The following is a 26,587-nucleotide window of genomic DNA, read 5'->3' on the forward strand; positions in this document are numbered from 1 at the left end:
CCGTGAGTCGTGGCCGCGCCCCAACAATCACCGGTCAACGCGCTCCATCCTCGCGTTCCCAAACACCCGTCGTGGCCGTTCCTTCCAGAGACCGCTCCACCCCCGACCCAGGAGTAGAGCGGAGGCCCTCGCAGTCCTACGGCCACCACCGCAACACGTCTATCGTCCATGGCATACAGCATTCGCGCAACACGAGCTTCGCAAACGCCCAGTCCCCCAGCCCGTTGAGCCCCCAAATCATCGCTGCCGTGGGCGGCGGAAACGCTCATGCTCTCGATGGCTCCATGATGATTTCCCACGACGAATTTTCAGACCCGGGCGCTAGGTATGGGGGTGCTGTGACAGCGGGCGCCGAGCCACGTCACATCCCAGACGGAAACACTCAAATCTTTCGCGGTCCAGAGCGCCGGCTCGAGCGGACAGACAGCCTGAGGGTGAAGCGCGAACATGACCACGGCCGCTCGCAGTCGCGGAACCACCAAGGGCGCAATGTCGGCGAAATGGCCCTACACCACTTGTTCAACTCGTTCGTTGGGCAGGCAGACCAGAAGATAAACCAATGCGTCTCCGACGTCCAAGGGGCCGAGCCAAAGGTCGAGTCCGTGTGCGGGCCTGGCGTGGACCCGGCATTCGACCAGCTGATCTATGCGCTTGGTCATGTCGCGCGAGAAAAGCCCAAGCCGCTGATCGATACGCTCATGTTTTGGCGCAAGGCCAAGAGCGAAAAGGCAAACGACAAGAAGAAGGAGCTGGAAGCGGTAAGTCGACGCGCTCACGACTTGACCCAAAATCTGACACGTGCAGACCCGCGCAGCCCTGCAGCCCATCCAAGAAATGGGAAACTCTTCGAGACCCTCGCTGCCTCACACCCAGTACGGCCCGGTCCATGCCCCCACGCACGCCACGCTCGCCTTGCAGCAAGCCGTGGTCGAGGCCGAGAGAAAGTCGACCGTGTCCATCTACCTGCTCTGTCGAGTCCTGATGGAAATCATTGGTCAAAGTAGCTTATCCTACGTCACCGAGGAAATGGCAGAACGCCTCGAAGACATCATCTACTCGCAGCTCAAACAGGCTGATCCAGACTCTTTGGAAGAATCGCCGCTCAAAAATGCCAACTGGGTCATCTTTGGTCGCCTTCTTGGCGTCATGAGCGACATGAACTTTGACAGTGTAGCGAGCAGATTTGTGTCCGACCTCAAGGAGATGCAAAAGCACTTAGTAATCAAGGGACTGCAACCGAGAGCCGTCGAGGGCAAGGCCGTCCTCATCATCAGAGGCATGAAGTATCTTAGGATCAAGTTCCAGCCCGAAGAAGCGTGGAGCCACTCCTGCGACCTGATGCTGTCTCTCGGCGAGCTCTTCGCTGGCGTCCACGGTCAACCCGTTAAACATGCGTATTGCCACCTTTTCGAAGAATTTCTCCTGCCAATTGCCGCAACGGCCACCTCAGAGGTCAACATCCCGAAATGGAAGCTCGTGATTGACACCATCAAACCGAGGTTGACGCAGATGCTAAGCAAACCGAAACATTGGCAGGCCGCCTTCCCTCTCATGGCCATTCTCACGTGTGCATCGCCGACCGAAGTCTTTGCTTCCCAGTGGATGAGTTTGATAAGCCCTCTTGGTGCAAAATTAAAAGAGAGGACCACTCGCCCCTACGCGTTGCGGAATGTGTGCCGGTTGGTCTGGACGTATCTATACAGAATTGCAGAACCGCACGGAATCACCATCAGAAAGCTCGAGGATGTCATTCGGCTCGTGTTCCAACCTGGAAGAAGATCGTACCTGTCGACCGAAGCCACAATCGCCGAGCCCATAATCCAACTGATCCGCTTCATTGGTTTCAAGTACCAAGACCTTTGTTTCCGCAACATCATCTTCCCCCTGATGAACTCTGATCAATTTGGACTGGGAAAGGAACTCAAGGTTGAGAACTTGGAGCCCGAAAGGATGGTCATAGGCATTCGAGCTTTCCTCGCCGTCATGGCCGATCTGGAAAAGGGAGAACAGCCACCATTCCCAGAGCGCTTTCCAGACGACGATTTGCTCCAACCAATGGAGATGCCAATGCAGCCCATCAGTCCCCGACCGTCCATGCAAATGAGGTCTCCCAAAGCCGTTAATCTCAAAGAGGAACGCCTTTCCAGGCCAGTGATGATTGCAGACTTTCCAGAGATTGCAAAAGAGTCTTATAACAAGTTTTGCAAAATCCTCGGCGAAATCACCATCATCTGCGACAATGCGTTTGGCGGACAGGCGGTGCTAGACGAAAAGTTTTCTTCGCAGGCGCCAAAAACGCCCATGGCAGAGGCCTTTAGTTTTGGGCGGAGAGACGATCATCTAGGTGCGTCTGATGTGCGCCAGGGTTTCTACGATCTGCTCCACGTTGCCGTCCAAGCGCTGCCCCGATGCCTGTCTCCTCACATCAACTTCAACCACCTTATCAACCTCTTGTGCACGGGCACCGCACACGTCCAGAGCGGCATAGCTGCGTCTTCGGCACAGTCCCTCAAGTCGATTGCGCGACAGTCCCACGCCCAACAAGTCACCATTGGCTTTGCTAGGTTCATCTTCAACTTTGAGGATCGGTATGCTACAATGTCTGATGGCGGAATGCTCGGACCTGGCCACATCGAGAGCACCTTGCGTTTGTATGTCGAGTTGCTTCAAATCTGGATCGACGAGATTAAGCAACGAATTCAGAGAGCATCCGCGGAGCCTATCGATAGTGATCCTGACCGCGGCGCCTCGCTGAGCCTGTCTGGCGTCGACGCGTACGTTGACGAAATCGAGTCGCACGGCTTGTTTTTCCTGTGTTCGCCTTCGAGGCGTGTTCGGACGTTTGCCGTGACGGTCTTACGGCTCGTCACCGAGTTCGACACGGCGCTCGGCAAAGAGAGCAGCCGAGTGATTCGCATTCTGGAAGGAAGTCCTCAAGTCGTCATGGACGTCAACGACGAGAAGCTTTCGGTCGCCGAGAGGAGTCGACTCCAGCGTGGAATGAGAAGAAGCAACCTTCACAGCACTTTGGTCGAGCTTTGCGGGAGTGACGCGCCGTACGATTCCACTCTTTGGTTCAAGATGTTTCCGAACCTCGTCGGAATAAGCTCAGAAATTTGCCCTTTTGCAGTGGCGCACACCAGAAACAGCGTTTGTGGTCGGCTCCTCCAGATGCAGTCCATCATCCAGTCACTCGCCCACATGCCCCGGCCCGCTCCCTATCCTCCCCTCGACATGACCCAAAACAGGGGCAGAATGCTGCACACAACCCCAGAACTCACCATAGAGCAATGGAAACTCTACCTTATCTTCGCCTGCACAACCCTCACGACAGCGCGGGCACAGCAAACACCTCAGCAAACACCGATCCACTCCCGAAAAGGCTCCAAGTCGTCGCAGAAAAACTCTCAAAACAATCGTGTTTACTCAGCGGAGCTCTTGTTTGACAATGTGGCCCCTTTACTACAGGCACCAAATCCTGCAGTGCGAGAAGCTGCGGTTGGAGGCTTGGGCTCCATTAACCAAAACATCTATCGTCAGCTCCTCGAGTCGCTACAGCCGTTGGTCAAGAAGTGCGACGAAGACGCGAAGATGAGGCTTGCTACTCAATTGCAGATGCACCAACGATCCGTCAGCGTGCCTCCTCGGAGAGACCGCTCTGTCGACTACCTGAGGACCGAGGTCACATACGTGTACAAGCTCACGTCTCACTTTCTGCGCTCTCCCGAAGTCTACGGCGACGACTGGATTCTGAACAATCTCATCAGCTACACAAAGGATCTCAGGCTCTTTCTCAACGATCAAGAGGTCCAAAACGAGTGGAGTTATAGCAAGCTGAGGACGCACTACTGCGGCGTCATGGAAGAGCTCTTTGAGGGAATCAACAGAACCAAGGATCCCATCCGTTGGATGCCTTTCCAAGCCCGAAAGGCTGCCTTTACGCTCATGGAAGATTGGTGCGGATACTCGCCGAACCAAAATCAAATCCAGCTGAGGGAAAACACCATGCGGCGGTCGGTTCTCGAGAGAGAGCACGATCCGGGAAACAAGCAATTTGCTACGGCGTCCATGGAAATTGAGAGAAAGGAGCTGCGGACGGCCGCATTGAGCGCCATGGCGTCTCTGTGCGGCGGCCCCATCAGGATTCAGACGGAGAGCGGCGTGAACCTGCAGTTCGACGTCAGGCGCTTGCTGGTCTGGATCGACTCGATTTTCGAGACGCCCAGTGACAAGGTCCATTCAATCGGTCGAAGAGCGCTCCGGAATCTGATTTTGCACAACAAGGAGCACCCCTATCTCATCGAGCGCTCGGTCGAGATGTGCTACCTTTCAAGATTCTCAAAGTCGCTGGAAAGCTACTTTGAGGTAGTAACCCAGGTGCTGACCGAGAGGGAAGATTTTGTGCTTCCCTTTTACAAAGTCTTGAGTGCCGGACTCTACGCCTTGGGTAACGAAAGCAACCAGATAAGAATGAAGTCTCTCCGTATCCTGCGCATCCTCGAGGAGCGGCAGCAAAAGAATTCCAAACTCCAAGACCTGGACATTAGTATTTCAGACAAGACCATTGCCGTCTACAAGGCCGCACAGTTTGAAATGTCTCGACGGCTCGCTAAACAACACTCCGAGATCGCCTTTTACGTCTTCTCAGAGTTTGCCTTTTACTTTAGGCAGCTCCAGCCGGATCAGCAGCGGAACATGGTTGCTGCAATGCTCCCTTGGATACAGATCATTGAGTTGCAAGTGGAACCCAACGGGAATCCTACTGCTAGCTCGTACATGCTGCTCGTCAATCTGTTTGAGATTACGGTCAAGTCTGGAAACATTCTGCACAACGAGATCCAGGCTCTATGGCAGGCACTGGCCACAGGACCGCACGCTGGAAACGTCCAACTGGTCCTCGATTTCATCATTTCCCTCTGCTCCGACAAACGAGAGCAAAACTTTGTCGATTACGCCAAGCAGATTGTTGTCTACCTTTCAAATACCCCGGCTGGTTCCAAAGTTGTCGAGTTTCTTTTGCTCAAGATTACGCCTAGGGCAATGGCTCCCGAGAAAAGGGAACCCATTCAAGCCCCGGCAGAGTGCGTCATGTTTCCTTATGTGGCAGATCTGGGCACGGTTTTGGCCTCGGGCAACAAACAGGTGAGTACATTGCTTTTCAAAATGATTTGTCTGACATGATCAGTCCGGTTTCTCCTTGGGCCAACTGTGCCTAATCCTCCTGGTCGACCTCATGGTCTCTCCTATCCAACTCACCAAGGAAAACGTTCCCCTGCTCCTGCAAGCAGTCCTTGTTCTCTGGGACCACTACACGCCCATTGTCCAAGATCAAGCAAGGGAAATGCTGGTCCACCTCATGCACGAGCTCGTCATCTCAAAGATTGACCTTGTCAGCACATCACCGGACAAGAAATACATTGAAGACTTTATCGAATCCATCCGGCAACACCATCCCAAGGTCGTTTGGTCGTATGAGGACGCCAACGGGAAAGACGACGATGAATCGGCCCTGCGCGTGCCTGAAGCCATGCAGTATGTGGCCACAGAGGTGGTCAAGATCTTTACCATTACGTATCCTGGCATCCGAGAGGAATGGGGTAGAACGACGCTCAACTGGGCGACAAACTGTCCTGTACGGCATTTAGCTTGCCGCTCCTTCCAACTCTTCCGATGTATCCTCAGCTCCTTGGATCAAACCATGCTCGGCGACATGCTTGCCCGGCTTTCCAACACAATCTCCGACGAGGACGATGAAATCATCACCTTTTCCATGGAGATTTTGACCACTCTCCGCACCATCATCGAGGAGCTTGACCGCACAGACTTGATCCAGTATCCCCAGCTCTTCTGGACCACCTGCGCATGCCTACAGACCGTGCACGAGGAGGAATTCATGGAAAGTCTTGCCATGCTGGACAAGTTGCTCGACAAGTTGGACCTTGGAGATCCCGCCGTCTTGAAACTGCTCAAGGATCACCATCCAGAGCATTGGGAAGGCGGCTCCTTCGATGGGCTGGCCGAGCTTGTGTACAAGGGCGTCAAATCCAGCACCTGCCTGGACCGCAGCCTTCGAATACTCGAAAAGCTTTCCGCTTTGCCTCCCAGCGAGCTCGTCGGGCCGGATAATGTCCTTCTGTTCACTCTGCTCGCGAATCTTCCAAGGTACCTGCAGACTTACGAGCAAGAAGCCAAAGACTGCTCGGCCTTCGCTTCAGCAGAGAACCTTGCCAACATCGCAGAGATCAAAGGGCACTCGGATGTTGCGACGGCCCTGCGCGGCTTTGCGGCCACTCGCTACCGCGCCGCCAAAGATTTCTTGAACCAGCTCGTCCCAGCGCTACGCCTGTCATTCTTCCCCGAACACGACTTCAAGTCACTTGTATTCCTCATGGGCCTCTTGCTCAACAAGAATCCTTGGGTCAAGATCAAGACAATGGACCTGCTGTGCGTCATCATTCAAGACATTGATCTGAGGAAACCCGACGTGTCTACCAAGGGGTCAGATCTCATTTCTCCCCTGCTTCGCCTCTTGCAGACCGAATTCTGCCTCCAGGCACTCCAGGTCCTTGATCATATCCTCAACACGCCGCTCAGCGGCACCGCTAATCCCCTCGAACGACACCACATTCGCATGAGCATGGCTGGCTCGCACTCGACTCGCGCTTTTAGGAAAGAGTACGAAAGGACCCAGAGCTTATATGGCATACCTGAAGAGACGGGCTGGTCTATTCCCATGCCTGCCGTATGTTCCGCCATGACGAGGCACAACGTCCATGCCGTCTTTTACACGACCGCTCCGGCCGAAGTTGCCGTCGCCTCCGAAGTGACTACGCCTAAGATTGAGTTTCGAGCTGAAGAGTATCCGTCCGTTTACTCGTCCTTCCCGCCGGATGAGAGGACCATTACAATGTCGTCCGAGGGCACGCGTGGAGATGGCAACATTGGCGATCTTATGCAAACTCTGGATGACTTGGATGACTTTTTCGAGGACGACACGGTCGTGGAATATGGTTCGTCGACTGCTGTGCCGTCGAGTCCAAGCCTGAGTCGCTTCCACAGCGGCAGCAGCCTGCAAGTTCGCGAGAACCTCTACGACCAGCAGACCGCACCCATTCTCCACAAATCCCTTACGCGCAACGCAAGCGTTAGTTCGTTCCAAACGGGCTTCGCCGACATGAAGATCACGCCCACCCGTTCCGCCGACCATTCGGTCATGACGCCAACAGCCTTTTCATCGCCCATTGTCCAAGCCAGCAGCACTTCCACACCCAACTTGCCGCTCCCTTCTGCACGCCAGCAAATGCATGCGCGCTCCGTCACGTCGCCCAGCGTCAACGCGCAGCAACAAGGCGTATCCCGCGCCTCCCCCGCTGGTGGCCACGGGCATGCCTTGACTGCGTCTACCTCATCCCTATCTGGACCCGGCCCAGGTCCAGCCATTGACGAAGACGAAGAGTTCCTATCCGAGGAAGATCTCGGTCCTCCACGCGCCCCCTTTATACCCCCTGGCCCGCCCATCATCGGACGCTCCAGCATCGACACGGTCAACAGCCGCCCATCACCCGCAGGCAGCAGCATCAGCACGACTAGCACAGCCAGCGCGACGGGGCCAAGCGGACCCGCCAGCGCACCAACAGGACCTCTCCACATCGGCGGCGGCGGCGGCGGACCGTCTTCCCACGCCAGCCTCGTCTCCATCCCTCCCATCATCACCTCGGCATCCGGCTCGGCTTCGGCCTCGGGCGGCGCCCACCCCGTCGTCCTGCCCGGACCCAAAGAAGTGCCCCCGCCCCCCGGTAGCTCCTCGTCCAACAACTCCAACTTCTCGCTCGAAAACATGATCAGGCCCTTTGCACAGGGCCGCAGTGTCGGCGCGGGGCTGCGCTCGGGCATGCGGCGGCTGACGGGCGGCGAGAAGGACCATAACCGAGGCGGCGGCGGCCTCGACCCTAGTTCGCCAATCGTTGGTGGTGTTCTAGGTTGGAGTGCTGGCACTGCTGCCAGCAGGAAGAAGGAGAGTGATGCCTTGCGTCAGGGCTTCCAGCAGCGATCCATCACGGCGCCGCAGGTGCCCCAGTTGCCCCGTTTGCCGCCGCTGCCGGGGGTGGTGACGGGGACGGGCGCGTTGGGGGTTGTGGAGAGGGAGAGGCCGAGGAGTGGCGATCCATAGGTGCGTAGGTTGAGTGAACGAGGGGTTCGTGTGTGTGTGTGTGCATGTGTGGACATGGACGGCGTGGCAGGCAAAACGGGCAACGCATATATAGACGGATGATGTATGGATGTATAGACGGATGCATCGATGGACAGACTCAAGGCATCATCAACGACATTTTCCTTCTTTTCTTTCCTTTTTGTTCTCCTTTCTTTTTTCTTTTTTTTTTTCTTTTTTTTTTTTTAGCTGTATGCATGACGTTCATGACGGGAGAGGGAGGAATGGGCGGCGGGAAGGAGGCGGGCGGACGGACGGACGGACGGACGGACGGGCGAATCAGGCATTGGAATAGGAGTGGGAATGGGAATAGGAATAGGGATGAATGGAATAGAAATGGCATGATTCAAATTCATCAATTGATCGATCGATCAGCGTCATGGGATTACACTGTACTGTACTGTATTTTGGGGGAGGATAGAAGAGGGGGAGAGAAAGAGGCTTCCCTCTTTATACTTTTTACACACGTGTGGAGTAAGCAGAGGTGAAGAGGTGGTGGCAGCGAAGACGGGCAGGCAGGCGGCGCCTAATAGGTGGTGGGCAAAAGTCACAAGGGACATCGTTTGTTTTTCAAGTAGACTGCTACAAGGTTTGCAATTTAGAAGAAAAGGGCAAAGGAAAAAAGGGGAAAAAGAAAATTAAGAAAAGAGAGGGATTAAGAATGGTTGAGACAATTTGGCATTAAACTCATCTTCCACACGTTTCTCACCACAAGGCAGATGAATGACCCAAGGTATCTGTATGCTCTCACACCCACGCGCGGCGCCGCTGGTAACGAACCCAACACAAAAGGGGACAGGGGGCCAACAAGAGACAATATAGCCGTCCAGATTCCAATCAATGCAGTCCAACACCCCAATCCAAAGTTCAAACAACAAGGAAAGAACGAACGACCCCCAAAACGCCACGGTTCGCTCAAAATGCTCCAAGATGGTAATCAGACGACGAAATCAGCTCCTCCTCTTCCCGACAACACTTCAGCAGGGCCGCCTGCTTAGTCGTTGTAATTAACAATGCCCGAGCCGTCCTTGGGCACAGGCGGCAACCCGTACTTCTCGCACAGCTCCTCCTCCTGACTCCGACCCTTCTCGGCGTCAAAGAAGGGGCGCTCAGCCTGGCAGCAAACGCGCACAGCATGGCGCCTGTGCGGCGCAAAACCGTAGCTAGCCGAATGGTTACAGATGCGATTGTCCCAAAACGCCACATCGCCCTTGCCCCAGGCGAAATTGACGTGCGCCTCGTTGGTCGTGGCGATGATCTCGTTGAGGAACGAAATGATGTGGTCGCTTTCTGTTTTGGGCACGCCGACGATCTTGGTCACGAAGCCGGGGTTGTAGAAGATGGATTTCCACCCCGTCACCGGGTGGACTCGGACGAGTGGGTGCTCGGTGACGATGGGGTCGCGGCGTACGGCGCGGCCCATGGCTTTGGAGCCTTCGGCTTGGATGTGTGCCGAGTGGAGCGCGGTTAGGCTTTCGAGGTACTTTTGCATGTGCGGGGATAGTGCGTCGTAGACAGCGTACTGCGACGACCAGAGCGTGTTGCCGCCGCCGCCGCGAGGCGGGCCGGACAGCAGCTTGAGTGAAGTGTATGATGGTGGTTGCACCTCATACGTGACCTATGAGACATTTGTAAGCAGGCGTGGTGTGGCAAAGCGAGAGGATGCAGGACTTACGTCAGAGTGCCAGAGGAAGGTTGGAGTGAAGAGCGAGCGGAGGTCCTTGTTACCCTCGGTGTAGACGACGTGGACATCTTCGAGGCCGGGACGCTGGGGCACAGAAGTGGTGGCGTGCTTGTGCAGCTGGCCAAAGTAGGCGCCCAGCTCGCGCTGGCTGTCAATGTCGAAATCATCCTGGTTGCGGAAGAAGACGACGCCGCGCACGGCAATGAGGCGCGCCAGGTCGTTCTTTTGCGCATCCGTCAGCTGCGACAGCTTGACGCCGTGGATCTCGGTGCCGATCTTGGGGTTGTAGTCGAACACGTCCGTCGCCGACGCCAGCAGGTTGCGGAACTGGGGGTCGCCCTTGATGCCCTTGTCCTCGTAGGGGATGGGCCCGAGTTCGGGCCAGTGCACGTCTGGGAAGCGCGGCTTGAGTTCGTCATATTCGTACGTCTCGTGCTTCTCGACGACGGTCCGGCCGGGCTCGTAGTTGAAGACGTTGGACTTGGTAGCGAGTGGCTTGGCGGCCTTGGTGTCGGTGATTTGGGCAACGGGGCCCTCTTGCAGATAAGGAGCCATGACGAGTAGGGTATCAAAGAGCGTGTGGGATACAAGGCAGGCAGGCAGGCAGGCAGGCAGGGCAGTCTTGTGAAAGGATGGTTTGCTTGGAATGACTCTTTGAAGACGCAGACGGGGTCTTTATTATATGGCTCGGAGACATTCAGACAAGCCAAACATGGCGAAGGGAAGTTGCGCGATGAGCAGAGGCCAGCACCTCATCTTGCGACAAAGGCCAGCCAGCGCAGTGTTTCGACTCAGACTGAGTCTGCACTGTTCACACGAGTCCGAATCGGGCTGAGGTGCTGAACAAGTGAGAGGCGCAACGCGGGCAGGAGAGCTGGAAAGACGCGCGGAACGGGCGAGGCATGTCTGGGAGATGTATGACGTGTCAGCAGTGACGCGCATGCGTTCAAAGGCGCGGTTGGGGGCTTCACTGTGTTCGAGGCGCTGCAGATGGCCGTGGGATGTTGTTGATGCTTCTCCAGACGATGCGCTCCGGGAAGCTCGCCTACTGGCCAGCTTAACCCGATCGGGAAGCGCAGCACGCAATCACGCAATCGTCTTGGAGAATGACATGAGGAGACCGAGACAAAAACAACAACACCGGCGTCATCCTCAATTTCCCCCGTTGGCCCCCCGCGTTGCCTCACCAGGCCGCTGTGCGTCTTTGCCCCTGAACCCCCTGGATCATCTAATCTGGATAACCTCCTTCGCCAACATTTCGATCAGCTTCCAAGCCCAACGGATGCGCGTCCATCATGCGCATATCACTCCGCCCCGTCCATCCCCTTTGCCGATCCTCCGCTTTTGGGCGGCGTCTCTGACGTCCTTGACCTCCCTCTTTCTTTCCATGTGGGGGCACCCGCCTGGAAAAGCATGCATTCGTTTGACCTTTACTGAGTATGTCCTCCGACTTTCGGCAGCGTGTCGCGACGACAGTTTCGAAATGCACTCGTGTTCCTGACGTGCCCGATACCCTGTCACACGTATCCGACCGATGCTCCTCCTGTCAGAAGACGGGGAAATGAAAACAAAGGGACATGACTTGTGACTGTGCAGCACTGACCTCTCCCCCAATGCACTAAGCAGAAGATACTCCCTTTGTCACGCTCCAGTCAACAAAAGACAAAGACTCCAATTTGAATGACAAGGATATTGCTGCCGCGACTGAACTACAATCTAGGACGACCAGCGTCAGGCTCCGAGGGTTTCTCAACCGCCCAGAGTCAGGACATGGTACACACTTATGATCAAAGCCATGCAGCAATGCAGCATTCCGAGCGGTCAAACGGACGAGCAGAGCAGCATTCACTCCTCCAGAGAAACACGGTCCGCAATAGAAACAAACACGGCTGGAGGACGCAGGGCTTTTCTTGATGTGCTCCAGGCAATGGACAGCCGACAGACATGATGCGAGTCGAAACCCCTGAGATTGCAATCATTTTGTGATTTGATTGCAGAGAAAGCAGCAGGTACATGCTTGGAGTAAGTCTGTCAATTGTTTCGTTTCATTGTTTGAGAAAACTGCCGGGGTAGTGGTGATTGGACGCGTTCATAGAAGTGGTAGCAATCAGCGCTCAATGTGAGTGTATAGAGGGAAAGCATTCCAAGTCGTGTGCTTGCTGTATTTATATGCAACCTGTGGAAATGTCCGATGCATGCTTGTTTCCGTGGCGCTAATGTTGACACGAATCAGCAGCGTGAAATTTTTCAGACAGATCATGTCAACATCACTGTCATTTAGTGCAACAAACACACACATTGATGGATGCAAATATGTACCTATGCAGTATGATCCGAGACACTGAACTGCAAAAGCGTTCAAGCAAAAACTCCATGCATTCCCCACCCAATTCCCCAATTCCCCAATTCGTCAAGGCCGTGACATGCAGTGGAACGACAGACGCGGCATCACAGTGTATGTATGTAGTAGCGAGAGGCGGGAGATGATTGGACAGAGCGCCATCAGGGACAGCCCGACGGCAGATCGACACAGCGGTTCAACGAACGACGGATGACCAGTAGTGACGATGACGGCGTTCGCTCAGACATCGCGCACCACACGCGCCGTCGCCCACACGTACGGATAGTTGCGTTGATACCAGTTGACACTGCAAGCGAGCACAAGTAAGTCAGCACCTACTCACACAAAACCCTCTCCTCCTCCATCAAGAGTAACAAACACTTACAAAGTCTTCCTCCCCGCAACCCGCGGATGCGTCGCCCACGACCCACCCAGCACGACATTATGCTTGCCGTCGAAGAAGTCGGCCGTGTACCCGGGGTACGCCTTGCTGGGCTCGAAGCCGGGATGCGGTGCCAGGGTCGAGCTGGTCCACTCCCAGGCGCCGCCCATGTCGCCCAGGCCGGAGAGACGATGACCGCGGTGCGTGACGGGCATCGGGTGCCAGTGCTTGAAGCCGACGTTTGCGCCATCGACGCTCAGGTCGACGAAAAGGGCGCGGCGCTGCCGGGACAGGGCTTCCGCGTCTGCGTCTCCTGCTCCGTTGATATAAGAGGAGGAGACGCCATTATCAAGACGACCGCTGTGTGGCGGCGACTCGGCCACGCCGTCGTTGACCAGGTGCCCGTTGACGGCGGGAATGGTGCATTGGACGGCGTCCTTGAGGTCGCACTTCTTGACGCGCTCGACGTAGGCGTATATGCTGCGCGCCTCGTCCAGCGTCGGGATGCGGCCGTCCATCCAGCGCGCGCAGCCCGCCAGCTCGTCGTACGATGCCATGACGGGCCAGTCGACCGCGTACTCGAGCGGGACGTGGCCGAAGACGGTGCGCACCGTGATGCCGTCAAAGGCGTGCTCTTGGTCGTCCAAGGCGTCGTTGTTGGCCACATGGCCGTTGGCGATGCGGGACCGCGGCGCCGCGTAAGCCCACGAAGCCGGTATCTGGGTCGAACCCGTCTTCTCGAGGTACGTGGCGTACTCACCGACGGTGATGGCGCGAGCTTTGGCTTCAAAGGCGCCAACGGCCACGCGCCGGCGGGGCTTCTCGTTATCCCACGCAAAGAAGCGGCGCGGGCCGGACTCATTCTCCGGATCGTCGAGGCCGTCGTCGACCGTCGAGGCCGGGATCGAGAACCACTGGTTCGCGACGGCCGCGGTGCGGGCCTCATTGGCCAGGGCCTCGAAGTCGGGCGCCACGACGCAGGGCGGAGGCAACGTCCGATCACTTTGGACAAGCATGTATAGCAACGTTTCCAAATGCATCATTTCGTGCTCGTACCCCAGCCATAGACTGCGCGCAACCCGCGCGTCGGATTGCACCATACCGCGGGCATACAGGCCCCCGACCCGCCCCCGAACTCTGTTCTGGTACCGCAAAACCTCCTTCACTGGCGGATACGCGTCTGGAATCTCGCTGTGCGCATGGCACATCTCAGGGTTGTCCACGTCAGGGTCTATTCCCCGCTCAAAGATGCTAGCGTAGTGCGCCGGCTGGGTCGCCGGTTCCTGCGTCGCCCGAGTCAGGTGTATGTCGAGAAACGTCGGAATGTGCCCGATGTAGAAGATGCACGCGTTTCTCAGCTTGATTGGCTTCTCCAGCAGCCCTTCTTGCGGAAGCATATCCTGCGTGACGGCATCCCACGCGGCCCACAGCTGCTGCCAATCGGACTCGGTCGGCGCGGGCTCGGCCGCGTAGTCTTCCGGCTGCAGGGAGTAGAAGACTTGGGGCTTGGACACAAGGTAGAGACCTAGACACGATCAGACATGTATAGTTTACTAAGGAGTCAAAGAGAAAAGAAAGAAAAAGAAAGTAGCTAGAGACTGCTGAGGGAGTAAATACCATAGTCTCCTTTTTGGTTCATCCACCGCGCCCCCTGGGCGAGATGAGCGTCGTCGAACAATCGCCGAATGTCGCCAGGGCTGAACTTGTAACTCTCTTCAATGCGTACTCTTTCGCCCGCTTTGACCAGAACGTCGTCAACAACTACATCCTTGACCGGAACAACAAATGCTTGGTGACGACCATTCAAAGAATCAAACTCGCCAACAACCTTCCACTCGCCGGGCTTGAACGCCTGCGCGCCAAGGAGCCTGTTGGCATGCTCGAGTCCATTCAGGATAAATTGGTGAGTGACGCCCTCGCTGTCATTGTAAGCTCGGTGCACCCGCTTAGGGTCTAGGCAGCTGTCGATGCCGATGAGCAGCGTGTCGCCCTCTTGGAGAGACGCGCCAACCGAGCGCAGAAATCCTGGGCATTCCTCTCTCTTGAAGTTGCCAATGCTGGAGCCCATCCAGAGCACAGTCTTTGGCCTCGACGCGATCTCGGGCTTCTTCAACCACTCCAGCCCGTCGTCGTACGTCGCGTGAAGCCCAAAGCACTTGACGTGCTTGAACGACTGGCTCGGCACCTCGGCCAGAGTGCGCTGCAGCTCCGACTCGTCTAGGTCCAGGGCATAGTACTCGATGTCTTTTCCTTGCTTCTCGAGCGCTTGAAGAATGATGTTGACCTTGCGAAGGTTTCTAGACAGTCAGCAATGTCCGAGTACTCCAAGGATGGTCGTACCCGCTTCCCAGCTCGAGGAGAATTGATCCAGGCCGAATCCTGTCAGCAATGTGGTCCGCGTACGTCTCGAGGACCTCGATTTCGGCGTTTGTGAGGTAATAGTCTTCGAGGTATGTAATCTTTTCAAACAACCTCAGGCCGATTTCGTCGTAGAGCAGAATAGTGGACAGTGTCTTTTCGGCGCCGTCCTCGACGTGGAGCCCCTTCAGGGCGTCCTCCAAGAGGGAATTGCCATTGGCGTCTCCACGGATGTTGACAATGTTGTTGGACAACCCATTCTTCTGGGCCGGATCAATGTATGGAGCGTCCCCACAGATAGTACCGCCACCACCACCACCACCACCACCACCATTCTCGACGATAATATCTTGCGCCATTGCGAAATAGTGGATGTCTATTGCGCTTCGGAGGTTGAGAAGTCAGGAGGAGAAAATCACGTCACTGGGGAGACGGGGGAAGGAAAGGGACAAGACGGGACTGAAATCAAGACGTCAGTTCAACATGCTCATTGGCGAATCAGACGCTATTTCGGATGGGCTTACATGGCACAGCTCCGGGACCCGCCATCCGCAACCCTGTCATGCCGTTCGTTTGGGCGCGGTCGTTCCGCGTGAACCTCGTCACCCCTGCGCTTGGTGGGTTCCGTCGCATGCAGGCACCGCTCGGCCATCTTGATTCAAGGGGAGTCAATCTGACGGGGGAAAACGTCGTTGTCAGCGGCTGAGGAAAGCGCGGAAATAACTCTGCGGTTAGGGGGCAGAAAGACGTCGACACGAGCTGTCCATTAGTGCGCTTAAAGACGCTGAGTAAGACATCTGAATCCGGTTGATGCCATGAGTGCTAGCTCATTGCGTCGATTCGGCTAGGGCAAGATGCGCCGCCAGGCAAAAGTCCGCTTTTCCCAGCTGTCGGGCGTAAACTCTAAAAGGCCTGGAGTGGGATACTTCCACGAGCAGGGCAGTCCAACGGCAAGTACCTCCTCTCTGCAGCGGCGGGACAGAGACACAACAGCGGGGTTAGCGGGGTTGTGTTGCAGCATCCTGACGACATGCATTCCAGTTGATCTGACAAATGCAAATGACAGTCAAGCTGGAGACCCAAAAGTGCCGAGATCCAAGAGTTCTCCTTCCGAGAAAGCGGGGGGGTTCCGTCAAAACATCTGATGATTACATGTACATGCTCTGTCGGCCACAATGTATGTACAGGGGTCCGTGTCGGTGGAGCCTTGGCCGTCGCTCGTCCGCCGTCGTCGTCATAAACTCGTCAGTCATGTGACTTGGAGACTCGTTTCTTGTCCCGCCGCCTCGAACGAGCCTCATGTCGATGAACCGGAGAACAGGTGCAAGATACCCGGCTCGGAGACTTGGAGATCGATTGCGGGAGGAATGGCGTAAGGCGGAAGATGATGTTGGTTGTTGAAAGATAAGAGACGCACGAGCCAGCATCTTCACCACGTGATCTGCAACTTTAATGCGACCTCAAGCGCTCGACCAACTGATAACTGTCAAGATCCTGCTGGCTGAGCTTGCTCGACGGTGTTGGGGGACTTGTTGACGCCAGGAGCAACACGCTCACAGTTGAAAAGCAAGACGGGATGAGAATGGATATAGAATTTGAAAAGTCAACTTAAACCAAATCTATACTCCAGTCGACAGCCATAAATACAAGAAATCCGCCCTACAATTACCGTTGAAGGCTCGAAACAAACAATTACACTTCCAGTCCGCGCAACTGTAGCTACAGGGCAAAATGCAGCCAGTTCTTCCTCGCCAAGTCGACGCAGCATGCCGACCCTTCCGTCCAATCAAAGGTGGCAGAATCCTGCTGCAATCCTGCTGCCATTGCACAATGTAGTCCATCCGTATAAACGCCTTTTCCCTAGCAATCAGGCATAAGAGCCCGACTGGAAAACAAAAGTGGGAGTATCAAGAGTCTATATGTCCTTGTCGCGCGGACGCTCTTTGTCGCGCCCGCGATCCGATGTTGACTTTGCATCGCCGTTCATGTCGGCGCTGGCCGACTTGGCCTTGGTGTCCTTTTTCCTTTCGTCCTCGGCCCAGCTCATGCTGGCCGTGCCGTCCCCAAATGCTGATGAGTCGTCTCCGTCTTTCATGTCGTCCTTCTTACCGTCCTTCCTGTCGTCCTTCCTGTCGTCCCCCTTTTTCGACTCGTCGTCCTTCTTGCTATCCTTTTCTTTCGACTCGCTTTCTTCCTCCTTCTCTTCCCTTTCCTTGCTTTCCTTCTCCGTGTGAGGACCGGCGGTCTTCTTTGCGCTTCCGTTCTTCTCCTCGTCCTTGGACTTATCTTCGCCCTTGTCCTTCTTATGCGTCTTCTTCTCGTCCGGCGGTGGTAACACTTCGCCCATGTAGCTCTTTCGCCCCTTCTCAGGCGGCTTCTTCTCCTGCGACTTTGGCGTGCCGCCTCCCTTCTTCCTATCGTCGCCCAGTTCTTCGGCTTCAATCGCCTCCTTTTCACTCTTTGCCAGTCCCTTCTCCCTCTCCCACACCTCCTCGCCTTCGTCTCCAAAACAGAAGAGATCCCGCGCGCTTCCTCCCTCAACTTTGCGTCTCTTGCCTTCTGGTGGTGGACCGCAACCTCCAATCGCCTCGCGGAACTTGCGCGTCACCTCTTCGGCCACGGTGCGGGCATCCTTGATCAAAACGTCCGTTCCATTGTGCAATAGCAAGGGCAAGGCGTCGAGTTCGGGAGGATCGCCGTCAAACGGCAAAACTTGGTGCAAGAGCGAGCCCCTGGACGCCAGACTGAGTTCGTCATGCTGCGGCGGTTTGTGTGCGTCAGTGTCGCCCGTCAGAAACGGGGACGCGTTGCTGCTTTTACGTTTGGTCTTGGGAGGGTCCTCATCTGCAGCGTCGTCGTCATCATCGTGGCTATTGGGTGAGGAAAGACTGTCTTCAGGGGGTTGGTATAGTTCATTGTGGACAGTGACCAGGGCGTGCGTGACAGGATCGATGCCAGGATAATGCAAAAAGTAGTTGCGCGCGCGCATGAGTTCGAGAAAGTATTCCATCCAACTTGGCTGACTTTCGTGAATGGTCCGAGGTCGGGGCGTCGGGTCCTTTTGCAGCTCGAAAGCAACGAGACGATTGGCCAAGAAAGAATGAATTTCGCTCCACTTGTCGCCAAAGTAGAGCGCAGCGTTGGCGTTTGGAGCCACCCACGTGAATGGTGTAGGCTCGTCCATGTATCCTTGCACCTGGTACTTTTCGTTCCGCATCGAGGACACGAGAGGCTGTTCAAAGGCCGTCGTGCCGTTCAAATGGAACTGCGGGACCTCCAGACTGATACCAAAGAAGTGACCCTTGTCATGTCCCGCATATGGAGAGTACTTGTACTCCAACAAATGGAACATCAAGTACTGGTAGTACAAAGGTGACAATTCGGTATTCGCGTTAATGAGCATGACATGCGCGTCAACTGGGTCCGTAGGATAAAAGGACTCCAAAAATCGTATCGACACTTCTTCCTCGGACAACCTCTTTCTCGGAATGCGGTGCTTAAGGATGATCTGGTTTACATGAGGGCGAAGAGCGCTGGGCATGGGATTTGGCGGCCACGCCACGCGCTCCAAGAATCGCAGCGTCGGAGGATCGACATCGGCAGGGAGGTCGATGAGAATTCTCGGCGGCACCAAGCCCGCATAGTCTGCCGCCGTGATTGATTTGACGAGTCTGACGAGGGAACCGGAAGATTTGGGCGGAGCGTGGATGAGAATGTCAACAGTTGGCCGGTGCCACGACTTGAGCGAACCTGTGTCGAGACGCGTCAACCACTCCAAAGTGTCGGCTCCATTCCGTGGTATTTCGATTATGGGAATGTTGTGCTCTCTAGTCTTTTGGGCCATGCCCTTGACAAAGGAAAGATCTTCGCGCTTCGGGTCGTCTGTGATGACGACTTGGGGATGCATAAAGTTGTGGATGTGGCCCATGGCCGCCTTTACAGCAGCCTCTGCTCGCCTGTCCGAACTGAAGAGGACGTAGTCTGGTCGCGCATCGTGCCAGATGACGGCGCATCCGTCCTTGTCGATGCCATTGACTTCGAGAATGTCACCGAGAGGGACGTCGTTGCGACCCATGACGGCAAAGTGGACAAAGTTGCGGTTCCACTTCGCCATTTCGCAGGCCATGGGCAACAAGGCCGACACGCTTTGCAGGTTCGACGCGGCAAAGAGCGCGTTCCGATTCTTCTCGCGGAGACCATTGGTAGAGGTGATTTTGTGAAGCGACTCGGCAAGGTCGAAGAATTTTATTTTTCCGCCGTAGAAATGGTTTGCTTGGTCGACATCGTCAATGTCAGGATCTCGCGGAGGAGGGCCGTCTGGCGGAATGGCGCGGGTCGGCCTGAAGGAGCTCCCCCATGGGCTGCCGCCGCGAGCCACTGGCGCATCGTCATCGGTCGAGGGCGAAGCTAGCGCGCGCAAAAGAAAGAGCAGAAGCACGGCAGCTAATACGATGATTGTTCTTCTTCGGCGGTAGTGTACTGGAATGTGTCGAGCCCACGGACGCGCGGAGCCCGGCTTGTGATCGTCATCCTTCTTCCCCAGCTCTTCATCGGTAGAAAAGAGGCGAGACGACATGGCACTGTCCTGTAGCCGAGAGCGGGCGGACCGAGCTTTAGTGAACGCAAGTGGTGACCATCGTCTGTCGTGCGGGTAAACGTGGCCAGAAACCCGAGAACAGGCGGGTGTCGCGAGACGAGACGAGACGAGACGAGATGCTTGAGGGAGCAGGAAAGCAGCGAATGGATGAGAAGCTGTGAGTGATGAAGGTGAGGTGTTTGGAAGCTCTAAGCTGAGCTCTAGAGGGTCACCGAAGGCAGGGCTAGGCGACGCAGGCTCTCGGGAGCTCGGCGATGTGCTACCGGGATGTTGGAAGATGTTGGAAGCTGTTGTTTCAACACCGCGCGCATCATGTCTCAGCCTTCTGCAGCCAGTCGAGGAATCTGATAACGCGCTTTCGGCAGCGTTGTATCTTCAGTCCTTATTTCTCCTCAAAAGACATCCTCACATCCGTCTTCAATTGATGCTGGGCAGCGGGACGGGAGCGTCAGTGTGGAGATGTGCCAACGCAGCCGGCGCTAGTCCTGTTTGGTCTGCACCGCGAATTGCTACTTTCAGCATTTCAGTCATTCATCATCAATCATTCAGACACCTCTCTATCACAGACCACCGTCGGTGCGAGCCGTCCGCATGCCGCCCGGCGCCCGGCGATCCGCGCAGCCCAACCATGAACAGTATTTGGCCCCACGTCACCATGCCACGTCGCTATTCCAAGCAGCTCGCGTGAACCCAAGCTATGAACCAAAGCACATCTACTTTTCCATTGCAAGCCCAATGCTCTGTAAGCCCTCAAGATCTGTAATAGCGCCAGTACGCCAAATGCCATACCCTAAAACGATTAGGGTCTCCACGGTCCACCAGCTTGCCCCAGGCTGGCCTCGACCACCTTTTCCCTGCAATCTCCCACCTTCTGGGCCTCGTACAGAATTGCCTTTTGAATCTCTTGGAACAGCTGCGCCAGCTCCCTGAGTCGAGTCTCTCTCGCACTGACTCCGTCAACGTTGCCCCGCGCCATCGACTCTTGCAGCTGCTGCATTGTCGTCGACTCGACGGTCCTCAAATGTTGTTCAATTTCCATGAGCAGGCGAGCCTGCGTCTCCAATGTCTTGTCCAGGTCCTTTGCTTGCGCGGCGAAATAGGCTACAAGGTCCGTGTTGCCGTCGCCGTCGTCCGATAAGGCGTCGCTCTTGGCCTTGGTAGGCTGCTGTACCGGGTTCCACATGGACCCAGAGTAGTGGTACTGAGCGGGAAGTTTGAGGTTCTCAATCACGCGGAAAGCTATACGCGCGTTCTCGGCGTCCGTCTTGAAAGTCTCTTTGAGAGAGGCGATTGCTTGGCTGTCATTGTCCAATGCCGCTTCGACGGCCTCGACCTTGGTGTTGACAAAATCGACGTCGCTGGGGAGGTATGAGAGGTTCTCTTTGATCCGACCGTCGATGAATGCCGCGCACTTGTCGTGGGCCTGGATCTGATCCTGGATGAATTGGTCGTACTTCTCAATTTCTTTTTGGAGATCGTCGTGGAGGTCGGAAAAGCGTGTCGAGCCCCGGATGTTGCTGAGGTCTATGCGAACACCGGGTACCGTTTGCTGGTTGGTAGAAGCACCACCGAAAAGCCCGCCGCCAAGACCCGTCGTGGATGCATTTGCTGCGGCTGGTCCCGCACCGAAGAGACCGCCACCGAGGCCAGTCGAGTTTTGGTTTGTGGCAGCAGATCCGGCTCCGAACAAGCCGCCGCCAGTCTGGTTCGTAGCGTTCGAGGCAGCACTGCCAGCTCCAAACAAGCCGCCGCCTTGTGGTTGATTGTTCATGGCACCGCCAAAAGCGCTCTGCTGTGGTTGGGAGGGGTTGGTGGTGGACGAGCCGAAGAGAGAGGGTTTGGGTTGGGTTGCGCTGCTTCCGCTGTAGAATATATTAACGAGGATTCCCTTTTGTCATCATGCAGGGGCTCAACGTACAACAAAGAAGGCGTCGAAGATTGGCCTGTTTGCGCATTGCCAAAAAGGCCCCCACCTTGCTGTTGTTGTGGCTGCGACGATGTGGTTGTACTACCTCCGAATAGTCCACCACCGGGAGCGCTCGTTGCCGTGCTCGATCCGAAAAGTCCACCACCAGACGTCGTTGTTGCTGCTCCTCCGCCAAAGAGACCTCCGCTGGCAGCGGTGGTAGCTGTGTTTGAGCCGAAGAGACTGCTAGTTGTTTGCGCGGGCTTGTTTTGTCCAAACAGACCCCCGCCGGAGGTGTTTGCTGCTGCAGAGCCAGCGCCAAACAGCCCTCCGCCCGCCGCAGACGTTCCGCCAAGGCCTGTGCTCTGTGGTTGGCTTGTATTGTTGCCGCTGAAGAAGAACATACTGTCAGCGGAATACGAGAGGGCAAGCAAGGGACTGCTCACAAAAGTCCGCCTCCAGTGTTTATAGTCAAGCCGCCGGACTTGCCAAGTCCGCCGAAAGACATCGTTGTGGGCTTGGAATTCGAGGAGGTGCAGGAAGCCTGAAGGTGATCGAGTCTGGAAGAATTGTAGTTCTTTGGCTTGTGAGGCGTTGGCAAGGAGGGTCGAGGCGGAGATGAGGAGTGGATGGTGAATGTTTTGGCGGTATGAGGTCGCGTCGCGAAAAGCAGAGCTCCAGTCCTAGCTCCGCTGCGCTAGCACCAACCAACCAACCAACCACAACCCTACCTGCGCACCTCACCTTTTCGATACACATTCGACGGATCGAACTTGCGAGTGATTTCAATACGTTTTCTGGTTCTCGCTTCACGTTCATCTCTCCGCAACCTACCACCACTATGGAGGAAGACGATGACTTCTACGGCGACGACTCGACGACGGTCACAAAGAAGGAAGACGAGCAGACCAACGGCGAAGAAGAAAACAAGGATGAGAAGATGGACGAGTCACTAGAGGAAGGCGAAGAAGAGGAAGACAGCGATGACTCGGTGCGGCCTAGAGTTGTCCCCAAGTAGCACTTGTACTAACGCTTGACATTGAGGACATTGAAATTATCACCGAAAGCAAAGACGCGCCAGCACTAGAGCTATCGTACGCCTCAGCGAACCCGTCCACAGTCCACCACTAACAAGATGCAGAAGAGGAGGCAGTTTCAACCAGTCATTCAACAAATCCGAGCCCGCGCGCACTGCGTCCGCCGACCCCTCCAAAGCGCAAGGCAGCGCACACGCAGCGCCGAGCAGCGGCGCCAACAAGAGCAGCGCACCCAGCGCACCTCAAAAGCCGGGCTCAGCATACCCGGAAGTGCGCACGTCGACGGTCGACGTCAACGGCAACCCCGTGTACGAGGCGCTCGGCAAGCCCATCACCGAGGTCGACATCGACGCCGACCTGCAAGAGCACGACAAGCCGTGGCGGCTGCCCGGCGCAGACCAGTCAGACTACTTCAACTACGGCTTCGACGAGTTCACCTGGACCCTGTATTGCCTCAAGCAGCGCAGGACGGCCGATGACATCAAGTCGAGCAAGGGCGAGATGGGCGCGCAGATGGCCCAGTTTGAGATGCTGTTTGGCGGCATGCCGCCGGGGATGACGGGCGCACCGACAGGCCCGGCAGCTAATGGGCCTCCCGTGGGTGCTCCTACGGGTCCGGCGGCGCAACAGGGCGCGGCTGGAGGTCCGCAGGGTGGTGCTCAAAATGGTCCTGGAGCTGCCGCCGCCATGATGGGCATGCCTCCAATGGACGACAACATGATGCAGATGCTGCAGCAGTGTAGGGCGCAAGGCATTGACCCCAGTCAACTCTCCTTCGAGCAGATGATGCAGATGATGCAGGGCGGCATGCCGCAAGGGCCCGCGGCAGGGCAGCAGGCAGGTTTCGGCGGGCAAGGAGGCCAGCAGGGGCAATTTGGTGGCGGATACCAGGGAGGATTCAGGGGCGGTCGCGGCGGCAGGAGGTGGTGATCTGACAGGGGGTCACAAATACCCGTCATGGGATGGCGTTATCACTGGAGCGCGTCAACAGATGCTGGAGACGACGACGAGGCCCGTCATCACTGACACCAAAAACTTTGAATAGGTAGCCCCGGGAAGAAAAATGGCCAAAGGAATTCAACGAGGAGAAGCATTTTTTTTCTCATGCCATCTATGCTCCGGCACCCTTTAACAGACAAAAACACGTCATCTACTCTGCCCGAATGCGTCCAACAGCTGTCGATCCGAAAGAGATGCCGGGCAGCGAGAGCCGGCGACGGGCATGTCAAACATATACATCTACATCTACACAACAAGCTGATTCCACAAGAGGCAATAAAACATATCACATCTACTCGACAATCACACCTCGCCAGTCTCCATCCATCCACACCCATCTCCCTCATTCCGCTCTCCCATCAATAAGGCACCTATTCCACCGTCCCGGCGGTCCCCTCCACTTTGGTCTCGGGGCCTCTCTCTCTCTCTCTCTCTCTCTCTCTCTCTGTCCCTTCGGCCTCGGCGCAGCGACCAACCAACCAACCAACCAATCAACCTAACCTAACCAGACCAGACCAGACCAGACCAGACACTCCTGTCTACATACCAAACAACCGTCACCCCATCCAAACCACGGGCATCGCCCAGACGGACGACGGAGGCGGACGAGACGACAGACGTCCGAGGCGAGCGGCCTTTGGATTGACTGACTGACTGACTCTCGCTCTCCATGACGGCTCGTACATGATGGCGGGCGCTCGGGGGCTTGGTGCGTCTGGGCGTGCGAATGTCGTATGGATTTGTAGGTAAACGGTCCGTCAACTTATGAGCAGGATTCCTGACTACCTAGACGACCTGCCCGGCTGGTCTGTGGTGTGAAGCGGAGCAGGCATAGCAGCCAGTCCTTTGCTCATCCAACAGTGACAACTCCCATCATATCTTTTTCAGTGTTCACCATGGAAGTCGTTTTATCAACGTGCATGCATGGATAGCAGCGTCATCGAAAGTCAAGTCGTAGTAGTAGTGATAGTATAGCGGAGTGTCCGACATAACTCGTATTCCAGATCTTCTTGAATCATGACGATTAATACTTTTAACGCTCCTCGCCTCTTTTCATTTTCCCCTCCCCACCCCCCTTGTCCATTCTCCTTTTCACGTGCTACCAGCAGCAGCAGGAGCTGCACCAGCATCGCCCAATATCGTGTCGCCATCCTGATCCAGCTTGCTCAGCTCCTCCTCCACTTCCAGCGCCTTGCGGCGCAGCTGTTGCATTTCCATCTCCAGCCGCGCGCGCTTGACGCGCCGATGCTCCGGACTGATTGCGGGTGTCGGCGTCTGGTTCTGCTGTTGACTATCCGTAGTCGCGTTGCGATTTGCAGTCGTTGGGCTCGCCGCCGTCGTCGGTGCCGAGGTGATGTGGAGTTGTGCGGTGGCGTTGGTCGTGTTTGAGAGGGAGGGGTCGATGTTGAGGAGTTGGGGAATGTTGGACATGGAACGAGGGGGAGGCTGCTCATTGTCCGTCCCCGGCGACGCGGATCGTTTGCTGGGGATCGAAGAGGCGGGCGATGTGGGATATTGCTGAGAAACGGGACGCGGGGCTCGTGGAGCCGGGGCTGGAGGTACGTAATTTGTAAAATCTGCCGGTGGTGGAGCGAAGCGCAGATGGTGCTCGTCGTGGTGGTGATGGTGTTGTTGCGCAGATGAAGCCTGATTTGGCTGATTGACGGCTGCCTGAAGGTGTGCGGCCACTTCTTGATCTGATCTTGGATACTCTGCTGATCTCTCCGGAAGCGACTGATGTGTTACTGCTGGGGAGACTGAGGACTGCGGGCTACGCTCCTGCTGCGGTTGCTGATGTCCTAGCGGTTGGGGATATTGCGGTTGGTGCTGGGCAAAGAGATGATGGGCAGGCTCCACCGGCGCCGCCGGAACGACGCGTTTCCTCCTCTTGATCTCTTGCTTCTTCATCTGAACTGGACGGTGGACGCCATGTAACTTGTAGTACAGGCCACAAGCGTTGCAAATTGTGTGTCCTTGCTCATCGCGTCTCCAGAGTGGCGTGACGGTGGTTCGACAGTTGGCGCACGCAGGAATTACGCTCGCGCCAGCTGGAGTTGCCAGATGCTGAGATTGCGATCCATCTGCAGTCGACGATGCTCCTGGAACACTGTTGGAATTGACGTGAGCGAGGGCATACTGAGCGGTCTTGGACACTCTGTTGTTGTAAGCAGGGCAGCCGTTACAGCAGGACTGTCCACCAGTGCCGTTGCAACGGCCTCCGCCTGGACAATCTCCCGATGCGTTTTCGGCGGCCACATAGGGCGTCCGCGTTGGAGCTCCAGGATAGGTAGATGGGGAATGACTTCGACCTGCCGGTTCAGGCGTGCCGTGCGGTTGCTGAACAGACATGGTGGGAGTTTGGGCCATGTTCCGCTTCATGTTGGAAGGCCGAGATTGGTTGCGGGCCTTCAAGTAGAGACCACAGGCGTTGCATATCGGCTCGCCTGTCGGCGATCTTCGCCAGAGAGGAGTTCGCGTTGTTCCGCAGTTGCTGAAGACGTCAAAACCAAGAAGTCAGAGGGAATCAAGACGGCATACCTGCAAGTCTGGCCGTTCATGGGAGCAGTGGCGGCCTGTTGCCTCGGGACCAGCGGACTCGGAGAAGGCGAAAGGTTGCGAGGTTGGGGAGGCTGTTGACCTGGGTGGTACGTCTGAATGTCGTCGAGCGAATGATGCTCGAGTACGTTTGGATGCTTGCCACTGGGGTCGGCGGGGGATTTGCGTTCGCTTTCGACTGCCATGGGCTGAGTTTCTCGGGATGGCTGCTGATGTTGCTCCTGGGCGTGGGAAAAGAGAGAAAGCTCGCGGGCAACCTCGAGGTCTTCCTTGGAGGGTTGGCGCAAGACGGGGTTGGCGGCAGGCTGGGGATTTAGGGGCGACTCCGCAGCAGGGTCAGTCCGAGGCTGGTGGGTGTTGGCCATTGGAGAGGAGGAGATCATAACGTCATGAAGCGATGGAGGGGAGACGAAGAGAATCCAGGGTGGTGATGGTTTGGGACAGCCGAGCAGTGGGGCGGAGATGGTTTGGGGAGGTGATCAGATAGATGAGATCCTTGGGCGGTGTCCGGCCGGGGG

The 26,587-nt window shown here is 56.2% G+C and overlaps 7 protein-coding genes across 7 annotated transcripts; 2 read left to right on the forward strand and 5 right to left on the reverse strand.

Moving 5' to 3' along the window:
- Positions 1-5: 5 nt before the first annotated feature.
- Positions 6-8,170, forward strand: IWZ02DRAFT_387294 (cell morphogenesis N-terminal-domain-containing protein; the record flags this gene model as incomplete). The annotated part of the gene is made up of 5 exons (XM_066765529.1): positions 6-758; positions 934-5,142; positions 5,186-7,373; positions 7,431-7,478; positions 7,782-8,170. Coding segments are annotated over 5 exons (7,587 nt in total), but the record flags the coding sequence as incomplete, so codon positions are not given.
- Positions 8,171-8,884: 714 nt separating this feature from the next.
- IWZ02DRAFT_163582 (uncharacterized protein) lies at positions 8,885-10,576 on the reverse strand. The gene is made up of 2 exons (XM_066762099.1): positions 9,885-10,576; positions 8,885-9,827 (listed from the first exon to the last, which is right to left on the reverse strand). The coding sequence occupies exons 1-2, from the start codon at positions 10,446-10,448 to the stop codon at positions 9,204-9,206; spliced, it is 1,188 nt and encodes a 395-aa protein (XP_066617467.1). The 5' UTR covers positions 10,449-10,576; the 3' UTR covers positions 8,885-9,203.
- Positions 10,577-12,427: 1,851 nt separating this feature from the next.
- IWZ02DRAFT_163640 (C-type lectin protein) lies at positions 12,428-15,580 on the reverse strand. Its single transcript, XM_066762100.1, has 4 exons — positions 14,957-15,580; positions 14,234-14,913; positions 12,620-14,141; positions 12,428-12,541 (listed from the first exon to the last, which is right to left on the reverse strand). The coding sequence occupies exons 1-4, from the start codon at positions 15,331-15,333 to the stop codon at positions 12,475-12,477; spliced, it is 2,646 nt and encodes an 881-aa protein (XP_066617468.1). The 5' UTR covers positions 15,334-15,580; the 3' UTR covers positions 12,428-12,474.
- Positions 15,581-16,502: 922 nt separating this feature from the next.
- Positions 16,503-19,985, reverse strand: IWZ02DRAFT_466282 (uncharacterized protein). The gene has a single exon (XM_066768490.1). It carries the CDS (start codon positions 19,548-19,550, stop codon positions 16,890-16,892), a length of 2,661 nt encoding a protein of 886 aa, XP_066617469.1. The 5' UTR covers positions 19,551-19,985; the 3' UTR covers positions 16,503-16,889.
- Positions 19,986-20,062: 77 nt separating this feature from the next.
- Positions 20,063-22,193, reverse strand: IWZ02DRAFT_466284 (uncharacterized protein). Its single transcript, XM_066768491.1, has 3 exons — positions 21,924-22,193; positions 21,490-21,867; positions 20,063-21,433 (listed from the first exon to the last, which is right to left on the reverse strand). Exons 1-3 carry the CDS (start codon positions 21,983-21,985, stop codon positions 20,371-20,373), a joined length of 1,503 nt encoding a protein of 500 aa, XP_066617470.1. The 5' UTR covers positions 21,986-22,193; the 3' UTR covers positions 20,063-20,370.
- Positions 22,194-22,318: 125 nt separating this feature from the next.
- On the forward strand, positions 22,319-23,444 carry IWZ02DRAFT_495355 (Fip1 motif-domain-containing protein; the record flags this gene model as incomplete). The annotated part of the gene is made up of 3 exons (XM_066770132.1): positions 22,319-22,468; positions 22,522-22,571; positions 22,619-23,444. The coding sequence occupies 3 exons, from the start codon at positions 22,319-22,321 to the stop codon at positions 23,442-23,444; spliced, it is 1,026 nt and encodes a 341-aa protein (XP_066617471.1).
- Positions 23,445-24,309: 865 nt separating this feature from the next.
- IWZ02DRAFT_163663 (uncharacterized protein) lies at positions 24,310-26,563 on the reverse strand. The gene is made up of 2 exons (XM_066762101.1): positions 26,052-26,563; positions 24,310-26,004 (listed from the first exon to the last, which is right to left on the reverse strand). Exons 1-2 carry the CDS (start codon positions 26,450-26,452, stop codon positions 24,606-24,608), a joined length of 1,800 nt encoding a protein of 599 aa, XP_066617472.1. The 5' UTR covers positions 26,453-26,563; the 3' UTR covers positions 24,310-24,605.
- Between the last annotated feature and the right edge of the window lie 24 nt (positions 26,564-26,587).

The sequence above is a fragment of the Phyllosticta citriasiana genome (assembly GCF_038021145.1).
Source record: "Phyllosticta citriasiana strain CBS 120426 chromosome Unknown IWZ02scaffold_26, whole genome shotgun sequence".
In the NCBI taxonomy this organism is placed as follows: Eukaryota; Fungi; Ascomycota; class Dothideomycetes; order Botryosphaeriales; family Phyllostictaceae; genus Phyllosticta; species Phyllosticta citriasiana.